We start from the raw sequence: 15201 nt of genomic DNA on the forward strand, positions 1-15201 counted from the left end.
ACTCAGTACTTTAAATATTATCTTTTAAAGAAAAGAGCAACTTTTTAAAAAAAAATTATAGACTGTAGATGAAGTTCTGCACTGGAACATTTGTATTACCGAGTTTGTAACCCTTCTGAGAGACTTTATTCAGCTTATAGCTTTGGTGATTGCATCACTGATTTATTTAACCCATGGAACAGTGTACACACTGCTATTGACATTGCTATCCTTCAATTACCAAAAATAGTACGTTGTTGGTGGTATTTTTCTGATAATTGTAGACTGATTTCCTCCTTGAAGATGATGTCAAATCTAATTGATTTAACTACAGAGAGGTGCTCATGTGGAAATGGCTCATTTTTGTTAATTATCATAGAATCATAGAAGTTACAACATGGAAACAGGCCCTTCGGCCCCACATGTCCATGTCGCCCAGTTTATACCACTAAGCTAGTCCCAATTTCCTGCACTTATAGAATCATAGAAGAGGGGAGGTGGGAAAGAATGGCCCCGTCACAGATACTCTGTTGTCACTGGATATCTAATAATATAGAATTAAACTCTGGTGGCTGTGAAGATGCTTTTTCAAAGTTTAATTTGTTATTTAACTATTTAAAAGCAGGGTCATTTCTAGTTGTCTTGATTCTAAACTTCTAATATAACAATTCTCCCACTAACAGCTGATTTTAAAACTATATGTTCCAGTGAAAATCTTGTCACCAGAATGACCTCTGTCTTAATTCTGGCCCTGAATGAAGGGAATTTAGTTAAAGTCACCAAAGGATGGACTTTACTAGGTGAAATGCTTTGCTGTAGCTGAGTGTTTCACCTATAGGGATGTAAAAAGAGGAGTAAAGCTAGTAAAAGCACTTCAACCCACAGAAGCACATGTCCTCTCAGCCTGTCATGGGACGGGATTAGTCCTGACTGAACAAGCCTGTTAGTAAGAGCTAGAATATGGGTGTCTGAACTTTGTACAGAATACTAGTAAATTACCAATACTATTGTCCATGAATAATCAATGATTTTTAAATACAAGATGGCAGTGGTGGTGGGAGAAAGACTTCAGAAACTCCTTCCACGAAGCCATGAGCACACCTCATATTAACAGTGTAACCTAACAGCTGCGCTAGGCATGGCTTTTGTGATGCGGCTCAAATTTTCTTTTTACAATGACTGACTGACTGCCATATATAATCAAATGTGAAAGTTGTAAGGATCTGCAGACTATGTTACAATATAGATTCAATTTGTTGCAATGTCCTTTTACAGTCTTCATGGATATAAACACTGTTAAGAAGTCACAGGCCCATTTGGATTAGAAAAGGGGCCAATTATCTGACTTGATTGCTGGAGCAGTGCCCCATGTGGCGGACTTGCATCCAGCCTTGGTTGCTACTCAAGCCAAGTAGTCAGTACTGGGCTAACTTAATGTTCCTGCCACTCTTTCTGGGGTAGCTTTCCACAGGTGCTGACAGGTGAGTACTACCAAGCTATATAGCTCTGGGGGGTATTACATGTGAGCTTGATCTGTCCACACATGAATACTTGGGTCACTTCAGGACCAAGCACCTTTGTTTCTTTTTTTTTTCCCCTCCCCCTCTCCCTCCTCAAGGCCGGGGGTACTGGGGCAATTGTACCACCCTTACTGCCACTCCAATTGAAGTCAGTTAACTGTAACATAGACAAGATATTGAACCTAGATATTTCTGGTCCTTTTGGCTTAGTACAAGACTAAGCAGTGCATCTGTCTGTAGACCATTGGTCATGGGAGCATGAACTAACTTAAATGATTCTTGGACAAAAGAGGGGAAGACTGAGGGAGAAAAATCCCAGCCTGCAAAAAAGGTGTTATATCTGATTCAGAGCAGTGTTGACAGCTGCTGTGGAGAAGTTCACTGCCATCTCATCCTGCCTTCCTGGCTGAAATGGAACTAAGAGATTGACTTAAACTAGTAGTTTGTATTAAAAGGGCTGTGCACGATCACTGTAAACTTGACTAATTGGTGGTTGTTAAGAGCACATGTTTATAAACCATAAAATACTATCACAGCACTATTTGTATCCACTTCCAGTAGTTTCTGTTCACTATTATGTGTGGCGTATGCTATTGCTTATGGTTGTTTCATTTATTTAGAGAATTAGACAACTGACATTTCAATTTGGGTCTCACCGTATGCACCAAGTGAGATCTTGGGATAGAGGGAGGAGAGTGAGGGAAAGGGAGGTGGTCTGCTGCCACTGAAGAAGCAACAACATTGTCTGCAGAGACATCTGATAGCTGTGTTGTGCTGTTCTGCTTGAGGATGAGCCTGAGGACAGGGAAGAAGAGATTTTATAAATGTAAACGATTACTTTGCTGATAAACTTGACTTGAACCATTTTTATATTGCTGCCTTTACGTGATGACCAAAAACTCACTGCAGATAAGTTTAGTTTAGGAGCACCATGGTCTGTGTAAATGGGTGCAGACACTGCATTGATACCTGGAGTGTGTCCACTAAATGCACTCCCTCTAGCAGTGCAGATGGCGAGGAACATTCCTAATGCCTCATCTTCACTTCATTCTAAAAAAAACTTAGTGGGAAGATGGTATTTTTATTCTTTATCTAGAAGACGATCACAATGTGATGGGTCTTGATGAAAGGGTTGAGACTACTGCAGGAAAAACATGCCAACCCCCTCTGATTGGCAAGCATTTTCCTTACACCCCTCTTCAGTACTTCCAAAACTTTGACTCTTGCCAGATTTCCCCCACAGGTCACAACTCTTCTGGATGAGAAGAGCAGTTTGATGGCTGAGAACAAAGTGCTGCGTGAACGGATGAACCGCTCTGACTCCTTCGAGGAATCGACCAACGTCACCAACAAAAAGCTCCTTTTACTGCAGAGCCAGCTGGAGCAGCTACAAGAGGAGAACTTCAGGTTTGATTCTCATTCTTCCAAATTGTTGCAAACAGTTTTTTAAAAAAAGAAATTATTTCACCATATCCTGGCCTTTCAGTACATTTAGACAAATTGCATTTCAAATGCAGCAGCGGAAAGTTATTTTGTAGTGGACACCATCCCCAACAGCCAAAATGAGCGAGTGTTGTGTTTTTTTAAAAAGCCTTTCTTGAACACAGAACTGATAACTCCCAAGTATTTTAAGAGAAGGCCAAAGATTGTAAAAATAGTTATGATTAAAACTTAATGGTGCTTATCTTCTCCTTTCACCTTCCATTTTCTCTCTCTCTCATTGGCACACTACAGACTAGGAGCTTGTTGTTTGGGAAGTTCTGGGTGCAAACAGACATCCAACATTCCAGCCTAATGCCACACTCTTTTTCACAAGAAAAGTTAAATCCTTTCTCTTTTCCCCAGGTTGGAAGGAGTGAAAGATGATTTCCGTATCCGGTGTGAGGAGATGGAAAAGGAGGTGTACGATTTGCAGCACAGGAATGATGAACTCACCAGCCTGGCTGAGGAGTCCCAGTCTCTCAAAGATGAAATGGACATTTTAAGGTAAGATTGCAAGCTCTGGTCACTAATTTGCTATCGTAAATCAGAGAGATCTGGAAAAAGTGTAAAAAAAAAACACCACTTTGCCGGGTAGCAAAAACTGTGTTGATGTGGTAGCACAAGTACTGAAGATCTGAATTACAACCAGGAAGGGCATTCACCTCCACTCACCTTACCCACGTAGAGATGACGACGTCTGACTGGTGGAATAGTGGGTTGCTGTTGGCTTTCTTGTTTGCCGGCAGTCGCTGTTGTTCTTATTTTTTATCTTTGTCAGTCTAAATCATTCACCTCCATCGTCTCAGTTGGTCACCATAGTTCTTCGCCTTTGGTTGTTCTCTCTTTGTGACCTTCAGTTGTTTGTGATAAACCAATAAAGATGGATTCTTTCCGGCGATGCTGCCCAAAACTGAAGTTTTCCCAAGTCAGAAAATGGGAACTTCCACAGTTCACTCAAGTACTATATAACCTCTGGTGGCATCAGGAAATCTTCAAATGGCACACAAGGCATTTTTCTCTTTCCTCCCCCCACACCCAATTTTTCAGTTAGTTTTTATCTCTCTGGATTTATTTCTTCCCTCTTCCCCTGTGCCTTGTACCATTTCTGTGGAAAAAAGACATGTAGTGCACCTGCTACTCTGTCTCTTCAACTAGCCACTAGGAGGTGCATGATAGCAGCCCAGCTTTCCAGGGTTTTGTTCTGATCACTTATGTAGACGTGCTTCCAATGTCTAAACTTACTAAAAATGTTAACAAGCACAGTAAAGACAGCATGAAGTAGGTGGAAGGATAAAGATGATGATTAATGACACATGAAATTTGCAGATGACACCAAACTTGTAAGTTTGGTAAACAGTGATGAGGATAGTAATAGACTTCAAGAGGACATAGACAGGCTGGTGGAATGGGCAGACACATGGCAGATGAAATTTAATGCAGAGAAGTGCGAAGTGATACATTTTGGCAGGAAGAACGAGGAGGGGCAATATAAACTCAGAGGGTTTGTAAATCTTTGGAATTCTCTACCCCAAAGGGCTGTGGATGCTGAGTCGTTGAATATAATCAAGGCTGAGATTGACAGATTTCTGGACTCTAGGGGAATCAAGGGATATGGGGATCGGGCAGGAAAATGGAGTTGAGGTCGAAGATCAGCCGTGATCTGATTGAATGGCGGAGCAGGCTCGAGGGGCCATGTGGCCTACTCCTGCTTCTATTTCTTATGTTCTTAAATGGTACAATTTTAAATGGGGTGCAGGAACAGAGACTCCTGGGGGTATATATCTTTGAAGGTGGCAGGACAGGTTGAGAAAGCAGTTTAAAAAAGTATATGGGATACTCTGTTTTATAAATAGAGGCATAGGGCTCGATTTTAAAAGGGTGGTGGGATGGCAACGGTTGTGGGGGGGGTGTCAATGGGCATTCGGCAAACCCGAATAATAAAAAATTACTGTTTCCCACATGATCCCGACTTAGTTGGTGCCCCTTAACCATGTTTCCGGGTTTGCCATCCAAAAGCAGCGCAGTGGGTGGACTGTGCAACCACATGACAGGCTGTCATCTGGAGCATCTGGATTTAAAGGGCCATTGCTCCAATGGATTTTGCTGGAGCAAGGAGCAAGACGACTCAATGGAGCACCACAGGGGCAAGGCTGCTTCAAGATTCAGCGATGCTTTACTTCAGCTGCTACTGGCCGGGGTGAGGAGGAGGAGGGAACTATTTTACCCAACCGACAGGAGGACGTGCCCTGCCTCGAGGTGACCCCACCACTAGCACTCACCCCAATCCTGATCCAGTGCGATGTGTCTGTCTCATACTCACCCTCTGATGCACCTCTTTCATAGTCACCCAAAGCAATGCATTCGTTGGCTGACCACTTCACCATCACTCACTCACACGTCTGTACTTTCTCCCCTTCTAGGAGAAGAGAGTGCAAAAAGCACACGAGAGGGCGAGGACTGGAGGGGGGCCATAACAGTGGTCCTTACCGAGGCGGAGGAGGAGGCCCTGCAGATCAGCCGCACCGTCGAGTGCCTGTCCGTCGGGGATGCCGAAACTGGCACCCCACAAACATCTGGTGACACAACTTTAACATTCATCACACAAAACATGAATTGATGTTAACAATGCTTGGCATGTTGAACACCTCAGTATGCTCATTGCAACATGACCCATCTGTGATGATGCTTAATATGGCCTTCTGTTCTCTTAAAGGCCCTTCAACGACCGCAGTGACGGGGGAGTGTGATTCCTCAGAGGAACTCACGGCCTCTGAGGGTGCACCATCACATCTTGGTGAGCCATCCACCAGTGCAGCTACTCACACCTCAGTGGCCCCTAGTAGTCAGTTAGTTGGGTTGGCACCTGGTGAGTCACCCCACACAAATGAGCACGAGCAGATACTGGTGGCAGGGGCAGCTGTGGAGAGTCCACGTCAGTGGGCGCGCTCCTCTCCAGGCTCTGCTTAGCTGGACACAGATGCTGAACCCTGGAGGCCATCCTTTAAAAGGAGAATGATCGAGGGACAGCAGCACATTTGCGAGGTACTGGAACAGGTGCCACGCACATTCTCAATAGTGCAGAGGATGGAGGAGTCCAACTCCTGCATTAGTGGAATGGTGGCACAGGTACGTGAGGGAATCTCTGAGATAGTGTCACAGGGACATGAGCAACTGTCTGAGATAGTGTCGCACGTAACTGCTGAAATGTCCGAGAAAGTGTCACAGATAAGTGCAGGAGTGTCTGCGATGGAGAGAAGGCTAGCCTCCATTGAGCTTCAAGCGTAGCTCACAAATGAGTCCATTCGGGCCCTGACAATGGCCATTCGGACTCGGCGAGCAACATTCTGCCGCCGTAAACAGACAGACCGAAGCTTTACAGCTGGGCTCCAAACTGTTCTCCAACAGGGTGGTAGGAGTGATGTGGGCCTGGTCCAGGAGAGGGATGATGGTGAAAGGGGACATGGAAGTGGGGATGCCATTCAAAACGCTCCTATGTCTCACCCGTTTCCCCTCTCTCAACCAGTACCCGCAATGCTGCTTCCTCTCCAGGTGGCCGAGTCTGCCCCCGCACAGGTGCAGGTGGAGCAGTCTTTGGAGCGGCCCTCACGGGCTCCAAAACCCAGAGGGCATAGGCCGAAAGCATCTAAGCAGTCCGGCCATGGACATGAGTAACCTGCCACTAAATCTGCTGCAGCCGCAAGAGATGACCACGTACCATTACCAACAAGCCAGGGGATCAACCCTGGTTCAATGAAGAGTGTAGAAATAGCATGTCGGAAGCAGCACCAGGCGTACTGAAAAATGAGGTGCCAACCTGGTGAAGCTACAACTCAGGACTACATGCATGCTAAACAATGGAAGCAACATGCTATAGACAGAGCTAAGCGATTCCACAACCAACGGATCAGATCAAAGCTGTGCAGTCCTGCCACATCCAGTCGTGAATGGTTGTGGACAATTAAACAACTAACGGGAGGAGGAGGCTCTGTAAACATCCCCATCCTCAATGATGGCGGCGTCCAGCACGTGAATGCAAAGACAAGGCTGAAGCGTTTGCAACCATCTTTAGCCAGAAGTGCCGAGTGGAAGATCCATCTCTGCCTCCTCCCGATATTCCCACCATCTCAGGCATCTTCAGTCTTCAGCCAATTTGATTCACTCCACGTGATATCAAGAAACGGCTGAGTACACTGGATACAGCAAAGGCTATGGGCCCCGACAACACCCCGGCTGTGATGCTGAAGACTTGTGCTCCAGAACTAGCCGCACCTCTAGCCAAACTGTTCAGTACAGCTACGAACAGTTTGGCATCTACCCAACAGTGTGGAAAATTGCCCAGGTATGTCCTGTCCACAAAAAGCAGGTCAAATCCAGTCCAGCCAATTACCGCCCCATCAGCCTACTCTCAATCATCAGCAAAGTGATGGAAGGTGTCGACGACAGCTTCCATCAAGCGGCACTTACTCACCAATAACCTGCTCAACAATGCTCAGTTTGGTTTCCGCCAGGACCACTTGGCTCCAGACCTCATTACAGCCTTGGTCCAAACATGGACAAAAGAGCTGAATTCCAGAGGTGAGGTGAGAGTGACTGCCCTTGATATCAAGGCAGCATTTGACTGAGTGTGGCACCAAGGAGCCCTATTAAAATTGAAGTCAATGGGAATCGGGGAAAGCTCTCCAGTGGCTGGAGTCATACCTAGCCCAAAGGAAGATGGTAGTGGTTGTTGGAGGCCAATCATCTCAGTCCCAGGACGTTGCTGCAGGAGTTCCTCAGGGCAGTGTCCTAGGCCCAACCATCTTCAGCTGCTTCATCAATGACCTTCCCTCCATCATAAGGTCAGAAATGTTCGCTGATGATTGCAGTGTTCAGTTCCATTCGCAACCCCTCAGATAATGAAGCAGTCCATGCCTGCATGCAGCAAGACCTGGACAACATCCAGGCTTGGGCTGATAAGTGGCAAGTAACATTCGCACCAGACAAGTGCCAGGCAAAGACCATCTCCAACAAGAGAGAGTCTAACCACCTCCCCTTGACATTCAATGCCATTACCATCACCGAATCCCCCACCATCAACATCCTGGGGGTCACCATTGACCAGAAACTTAACTGGACCAGCTATATAAATACTGTGGCTACAAGAACAGGTCAGAGGCTGGGTAATCTGCAGCGAATGACTCACCTCCTGACTCCCCAAAGCCTTTCCACCATCTACAAGGCACAAGTCAGGAGTGTGATGGAATACTCTCCACTTGCCTGGATGAGTGCAGCTCCAACAACATTCAAGAAGCTCAATACCATCCAGGACAAAGCAGCCTGCTTGATTGGCACCCCATCCACCACCCTAAACATTCACTCCCTTCACCACCAGCACACTGTGGCTGCACTGCAGCCACAGGATGCACTGCAGCAACTCGCCAAGGCTTCTTTGACAGCACTTCCCAAACCCGCGACCTCTACCACCTAGAAGGACAAGGGCAGCAGGCACATGGGAACAACACCACCTGCACGTTCCCCTCCAAGTCGCACACCATCCCGACTTGGAAATATATCGCCATTCCTTCATCGTCGCTGGGTCAAAATCCTGGAATTCCCTTCCTAACAGCACTGTGGAAGAACCTTCACAACACGGACTGCAGCGGTTCAAGAAGGCGGCTCACCACCACCTTCTCAAGGGCAATTAGGGTTGGTCTTGCCAGCGACGCCCACATCCCATGAACGAATTTTTTAAAAGTGGTAGGAAGAGAAAGGCTAAGGTTTCGTGATCACGAAGGGTATGCACAAGGGTGTCTGACAGACTGTCATGTTTTACGTTTATATTTGTTTTTTGTTACCCCTCTCTGTTGCACCATGTTGTGCAGGACACAACACACTACTACAATGCGACCCACTCTCGCTGGTGCATATTGAAGCGCTCCCCCAGAACGATCAAGGCACCAAAATCAAATCTTCAGTAGCCCTATTGCATATTCAATTATAGACCTGGTGGCGATGTGGCTGTTGCTCACTGATGTGGCTCATGACACCTGAGGAACCCCGTGTGCAGGGGGTATCCCTTGTCCCCGAGGAGCCAGCCCTTAAGGGTGTTCAGTGAGCGGAAGAGGCCTGGGAATTTGGGTTCACTCAGAATGAATGAATCGTGACAGCTGCCAGGGAGTCTGGTGCGGTGGTCACAAATGATCTGAGCATTGATGGAGGTTATCACTCCATGTGATACCCCTTTCTGCTGATTAACAATCCTGGCTCGTGTGGAGGTGCTCGGATTACTATATGCGTGCAATTGATTGCATCCTGTACATATGGGAAGCCAGCCACAGAGTGGAATCCCACTGCCCTCTCCGTCTGGCTGAGGTCGTCCATGAGGAAGTTGACGTATTGTAAGGCCCTGCGAACCAAGCCATCGGTGACCTGCCTTATGCACTTGTGTGCAGACGACTGAGCGACCCCGGTGACGTCACCGGTGGCACTCTGGAATGATCTGGAGGCGAAGAAGTTGAGGGCGGTGGTCACTTTAACTGCGACAGGTAATGAGATGCCGCCAGGCCCAGCCGTGAGCAGCTCGGCATGAAGGAGGCTGCAGATGTCTGCGACCACCTGGCAACTCACACTCAGCCTCCGCATGCATTGCTCCTCAGAGAGGTCCGGGAAGCAGACCCTCTGATAAGGGTAGTGCCTCCTGTGACGTCGCTCTCTCTGTTGTTCCCCTCTGTGCTGTTGTGCAGGTGCCTGTGGCGTAGCACTGTGTTGTGGAGCTACAAGTGGCAGAACTGCACGCCGTGCCTGGCAAGGACGGTGATATTGATTTTCCTCTGATGTACTGGTGAATGCAGCCATCATGCCCCCCCCCCCCCACACACACATCCTGATGGTGTCAGTTTGAGAGGGTCCGAAAAGTTGGTAAATATGTGTAAACAGAACAATTCTGAGTGGAAACCAAGAATTTTCAGTCTGAACACAAAGGTCTCCCAGCCAAAAGTTTGTCTGAGAGAACTGAGTGCCCTGTTGCATTAACTTACCTTTTATCCCCATCTGTCAAACAGGGATTTAAATGTCCAAATGGCTGCCGGCTGAAACACAACTCCTTCACCATGGCGTGTTTCACACAGCACGGGAAACATGCTGAGGCAGTGTTGAAATCGCTTGCCTTCATAGCTAATTGTATTTTTGTATTTTTAAACTAGATTAACTAGTTCAATTGCTGCTTTAAATAACGTCTCGTCGGCTTTAATTGCCCGCAGGACCTCCGGGTTCGGGTACGGCGCACACACCCAGATGACACTGGGTCATGCACGTTCTTGGGCGTGTTGGAGCCAGAATTTCTGCCCGCTCCTGGAAATCCCGATTTTCTTCACTCCCCGCACCTCCATTTTTGTTAAAATCAAGCCCATAGAGTACAAAAGCAAGGAAATTATGTTGAACCTTTATAAAACATGGGTTCAGCCACAACTGGAGTGTTGTGTTCAATTCTGGGCACCACACTTTAGGAAGGATGTGAAGGCCCTAGAGAGGGTGCAGAAGAGATTTACTAGAATGGTTCCAGGAATGAGGGACTTCAGTTACATGGATAGACTGGAAAAGCTGGGGTTGTTTTCCTTAGAGCAGAGAAGGTTGAGAGGAGATTTGATAGAAGTGTTCAAAATAACGGCTGGTTTAGATAAAGCAAATAAAGAGAAGCTGTTCCCATTGGCGGAAGGGTCGAGAACCAGAGGAAACAGATTTAAGATGATTGGCAAAAGAACCAAAGGCGACATGAGGAAAATCTTTTTTACACAGCGAGTAGTTATGATCTGGAATGCGCTGGCACAAAGGGTGGTGGAAGCAGAAACAATCGTGGCTTTCAAAAAGGAATTGGATAAATACTTGAAGGGGAAAAAAATTGCAGGGCTACGAGGAAAAGAGCAGGGGAATGGGTCTTAACTGGATTCCTCTTACAAAGAGCCGGCGTGGGCTCGATGGGCCAAATGGCCTCCTTCTGTGCTATAATCATTCTATGAAGGCATCGTGGAACTGCTGCAGTATTACCGGCTTTCTCTTCCTAGCCAAATATAAGGAACTTGTACTCTAGAAGTGCACAAACTGTTGTAGCAGGTTTATTTAGTACAAAGAGTCAGAACTATTGAGGATTTTGCTGTTGATGTTTACAGGCATTCTTCTGACAAAGTCAGTAAGCTGGAGGCTACCGTGGAGGCTTATAAGAGGAAGCTTGAAGATTTGGGAGACCTGCGTAGACAGGTCAAGCTCCTGGAGGAGAGGAACACCGTGTATATGCAGAAGACCTTTGACCTGGAGGAGGAGCTGAAAAAAGCAAACTCAGTACGCAGTCAGCTGGAGGCTTACAAGAGGCAGGTAATGTGCAACACACTGTTAACTCATTTCACTGGGGCTAATCCTTCCCTATCTCTAACCTCCTCCAACCCAACAACCGCACCCCCCCCCCCCCCCCCCCCCCCCCAAGCTCTTCATTTTTCTGACCCGCTGGCTGTGGCATCTTGTGTATTCCCCCACCTTTGCTCCACCATTAGCGGCCATGCTTTCAGCTACCCAGGTGCCACTCTCTGGAATTCGCTCCTTAAATCCCTCCACCTTCCTCTCTTTTGGAAGACCATCCTTAATACCAATCTCACGCTTTAAATCACCCCTCCTAATCACGCCTTTGGCTCCGCGTCCATTTCCCTCACGTTTCTGTAAAACATTTTTTTTTACATTAAAGGCGCTATATAAATGCAAACTTACATTTATTTTTTTTGGAATACACAGTGTTGACACTGAGCTCGCTCAGATCAGGTGTAGCATGAATTACAAGGAGCCTGTGTTTTAATTAGGAGCCCAACATCAAGAACACCTTCCACTGCATCAGGGTGGCATTTCCATTTCTCACATTAATCACCTCGTGGTTACCCTGACTGACTGATATTACATTACATGTGGGCCTATCTGATTGATATTACATTACATGTGGGCCTATCTGATTGATATTACATTACATGTGGGCCTATCTGATTGATATTACATTACATGTGGGCCCACCCCTGCTGGGAACTGGTTGAGACTGTCTAAAGTAATTTCTGAGAGGATCTATTGAGCTTATTCTACACAATAGGCTTAGTTTTCTTGTTTCATTGAAGTAAATATTCTGGCCTTTTTTTTCTCCCCCTGTCTTTATAAATATGAAGGTTCATGAGCTTCACAACAAGCAGACAGAAGAGTCAATGAAAACAGAAAAGTGGCAATTTGAGTTCAAGCACCTGCAAGAGAAACATGATGCACTGCTGAAAGAGAAAGAGGTAAGCCCAGAATACTGGGTCGTGTGATTAAAAATAGGCAACAGTGGAAATATACAGCATGTCATTCAGCATCTGAAGGAGGAAGCCTAGCTTCAGGTCATCAGAACAGCAGTTTGGGAAGATGTGTTTTGGTGGGAATGAGAGGGGGAGTATCGAGTACACGAGATGTGAATAGGACTTGGAGCTGATCGTGAGATGTTAAATTGATGAGATCATGGTGCACCAGGAAATGACTGACATGTTATGGTAACTTTCTCCACAATCAGAGTGGGCAGGAAAAGAAGCAGAGGAGAGAATATGTGCAGGATAATGCACAAGTCAGTGACTTGTTCTCCTGCAGCTCAATTTCTGCTGCAGGTTTTTTTTTAGGCCGCTGGCTAATTTGCCTGTTTAAATTCGGATGGGCTGCAGATCAGAAAGGGTCTGCTTTCATTGGTGGGTTTTAGGTTTTATCCTCCAATTAAGGAGAGGACTGAGAACATAAGTTGGCAGAACCACCGTTCTAATGGGTAAACCCAGCCAGCAACATAAGAACCTGCAGTAGGAGCAGGGCATTTCATCGGTAGTTTTGCAACTTCACGAGCTCTTTGCGAGTTGTTAATCGAACTTTTCGAACTGCCTTTTTGCCAAATCGTTAACACTGGGAGCGGCAGCAGCCATGAAGAATGCCATGGAATATTCCTGCTGTAATGCCATGTTTAAAACAGCAAAGTTTCGACATTCAAAATGTTAAACTGCACATTTAATTGTAACCAGCAAACACCAGCTGATTTCTAGCAATAAAGTAATAAGCTGTTTTGTTATTTTCAGCGGTTAATAGTAGAGAGAGATGCCCTCAGGGAGACCAATGAAGAGCTGAGATGTGCACAGGCGCAGCAGAAGTTCTTGAACCAAGCAGGTAAACTTGAATTGCACCACCTCCTTCTCCTCCTCCTCCTCTTTTGTGCTGAAAGGGTGGAATTCTGGTTGACATTTGGAGCACAAGTGTGATTTTCTGTAGAACCATGGAATTGTATGATTTTGCTGGGTTAGGAGCATGGTCCAGTTTAAGTAGTAGCCAGTGACGCTGAATACGAATAGAATGTAGAGCGTAAAACCCCAAAAAATAACAGTGGTACCATTAAAAGCTTGGATACCCCTTCACTTTCTTTCTTACCGCCTCTCACAGTCCAACGTAAACTTCCTGTTTTTAAAAAAAAAAGTTTTAAAATTATATAAATGTCACATATTGAATGTATGCTAACTGGAAAAAATGTTGTATCTGCAACCTTGCATTTTACAGTAATGATTGTTAACCTGCTGCTATCTATGACTAGGTTTCATTCCACTTCCTGCATTGTTCTCCATGTGCTTTGTGTATTTGCTCGTTTGGTTCTAAAATTGTCTTTCAATTCATGATACTATTTCCACTTTTTGTTTCCTGTAATTTTTATAATCTTTGTCTTCTCTCAAACTCTTCTTTTCCAAAGCCTCTGATCATTAAAACACCAATCATGAGGTCGAAATCCTGGAACTCCCTTCCTAACAGCACTGTGGGAGAACCTTCACCACACGGACTGCAGCGGTTCAAGAAGGCGCTCACCGCCACCTTCTCAAGGGCAATTAGGGATGGGCAATAAATGCCGGCCTCGCCAGCGACGCCCACATCCCATGAACGAATTTTTTAAAATGAGTATATTGCTCCTGCTTCAGGAAGCTATAATCCAATGTTCTTTCTGAGCCATAAAAAGAGCGGCGCGCTGCAGCAGTACAGTAATCTGCATTTTAATGTCGCTGATGGTGCAAGCTTACGGTCACTACTGCACTTTGTAAATGTGAGGAATGTATGTAGTTAAGGACACATAACACGTACGGTGCATATAACGATGGTTGTCTGTGTTTTGTGCTCAGATACATCATCTGAAGAAGATTTGTCAGTGGGGAATCTTGCAGCCGAGATGGTTCCTGCAGAGCTCCAGTAAGTCAATGTTTAACTGTATTCCCCATTCTGGTCCCTTGTCCATGCCCAGCTTCTTTTGCCAAAGTTTACATTTATACTTGTTTATGTTTAGTAGTTGGCACTTTGTCAATGTGCAGATTCCGTCAGTTGATAGACCTTCCCTTGTGCATGTTGCAATGTACCTCACACTGCAAATAAAGAGCAGAACTTGTTGCCTCTGAATATGTTCACCTCATAAAAATGAAACAGACAAGTGCTGACCTTGTATCCACTTCCTCTAGTTGGTAAAGTCGATGTTCAGGTGGGTCATACTGACCCAAAGATCCCAGATTCGATTTCTGGCCCCTGCTGAGTTAATTGGGTTACTGTAGGAGGAACATAATTGGCCTCACTTCAAGGAGGGTTCCCGCTCCTGATCGTTTATCTACTGACCCTTTCTGGAAAGTGTATGTGGATGTTGGGTGAGGACAGTATTGGCCTTGGCTGTTGTATACCCCCACCCCCTTAATCAAATATCTTGAGACAGACATTTGTCATCCAAACTGGCATGAAGTATGGCCACATAGTTGAGATACTGAAGGGCAACAGTATCTGCGGAACTGTATGATATGAGAAATCATATCATATGCTTTAGGAGAGTGGTGGGGGGTGGGGGGGGAGATGTAATTGAATTTTGAGAAGAAGAAATTGATGTCGTGCAATGATTTTTCACTTAGAATCAAAGAATGGTTACAGCACAGAAGGAGGTCATTCGGCCTGTCAAGCCCGTGCTGGGTCTCTGCAAGAGCAATCCTGCTAGTCCCGCTCCCCCACTCTTTCCCCGTAGCCCAACTTGAATGCAAAAATAGTTTTAAAAATATCTGATTTGAAGTTGAAGAAATGCAAATCTATTTTCAATTTATGATTAAGACAAAGTAGAGATATAATATATTTTGTATAAAAATTGGAAATGTAGTGCCCCTTTTTAACCACTAGAGGATACCAGTAAGCTGCATAA

General features: G+C 45.7%; 1 protein-coding gene across 1 annotated transcript in view; it reads left to right on the forward strand.

The window, feature by feature from the left end:
* Positions 1-15201, forward strand: part of LOC137304445 (protein Hook homolog 3-like) — a 45953-nt gene that overhangs the window by 15841 nt on the left and 14911 nt on the right. The window contains exons 9-14 of the mRNA XM_067973041.1: positions 2743-2906; positions 3345-3485; positions 11126-11327; positions 12155-12265; positions 13076-13163; positions 14156-14222. Of these exons, the coding sequence (XP_067829142.1) occupies positions 2743-2906; positions 3345-3485; positions 11126-11327; positions 12155-12265; positions 13076-13163; positions 14156-14222 (773 nt within the window). The remainder of the gene's footprint in view (positions 1-2742; positions 2907-3344; positions 3486-11125; positions 11328-12154; positions 12266-13075; positions 13164-14155; positions 14223-15201) is intronic.

Source organism: Heptranchias perlo, chromosome 37 (genome assembly GCF_035084215.1).
Source record: "Heptranchias perlo isolate sHepPer1 chromosome 37, sHepPer1.hap1, whole genome shotgun sequence".
NCBI classification, from domain to species: domain Eukaryota; kingdom Metazoa; phylum Chordata; class Chondrichthyes; order Hexanchiformes; family Hexanchidae; genus Heptranchias; species Heptranchias perlo.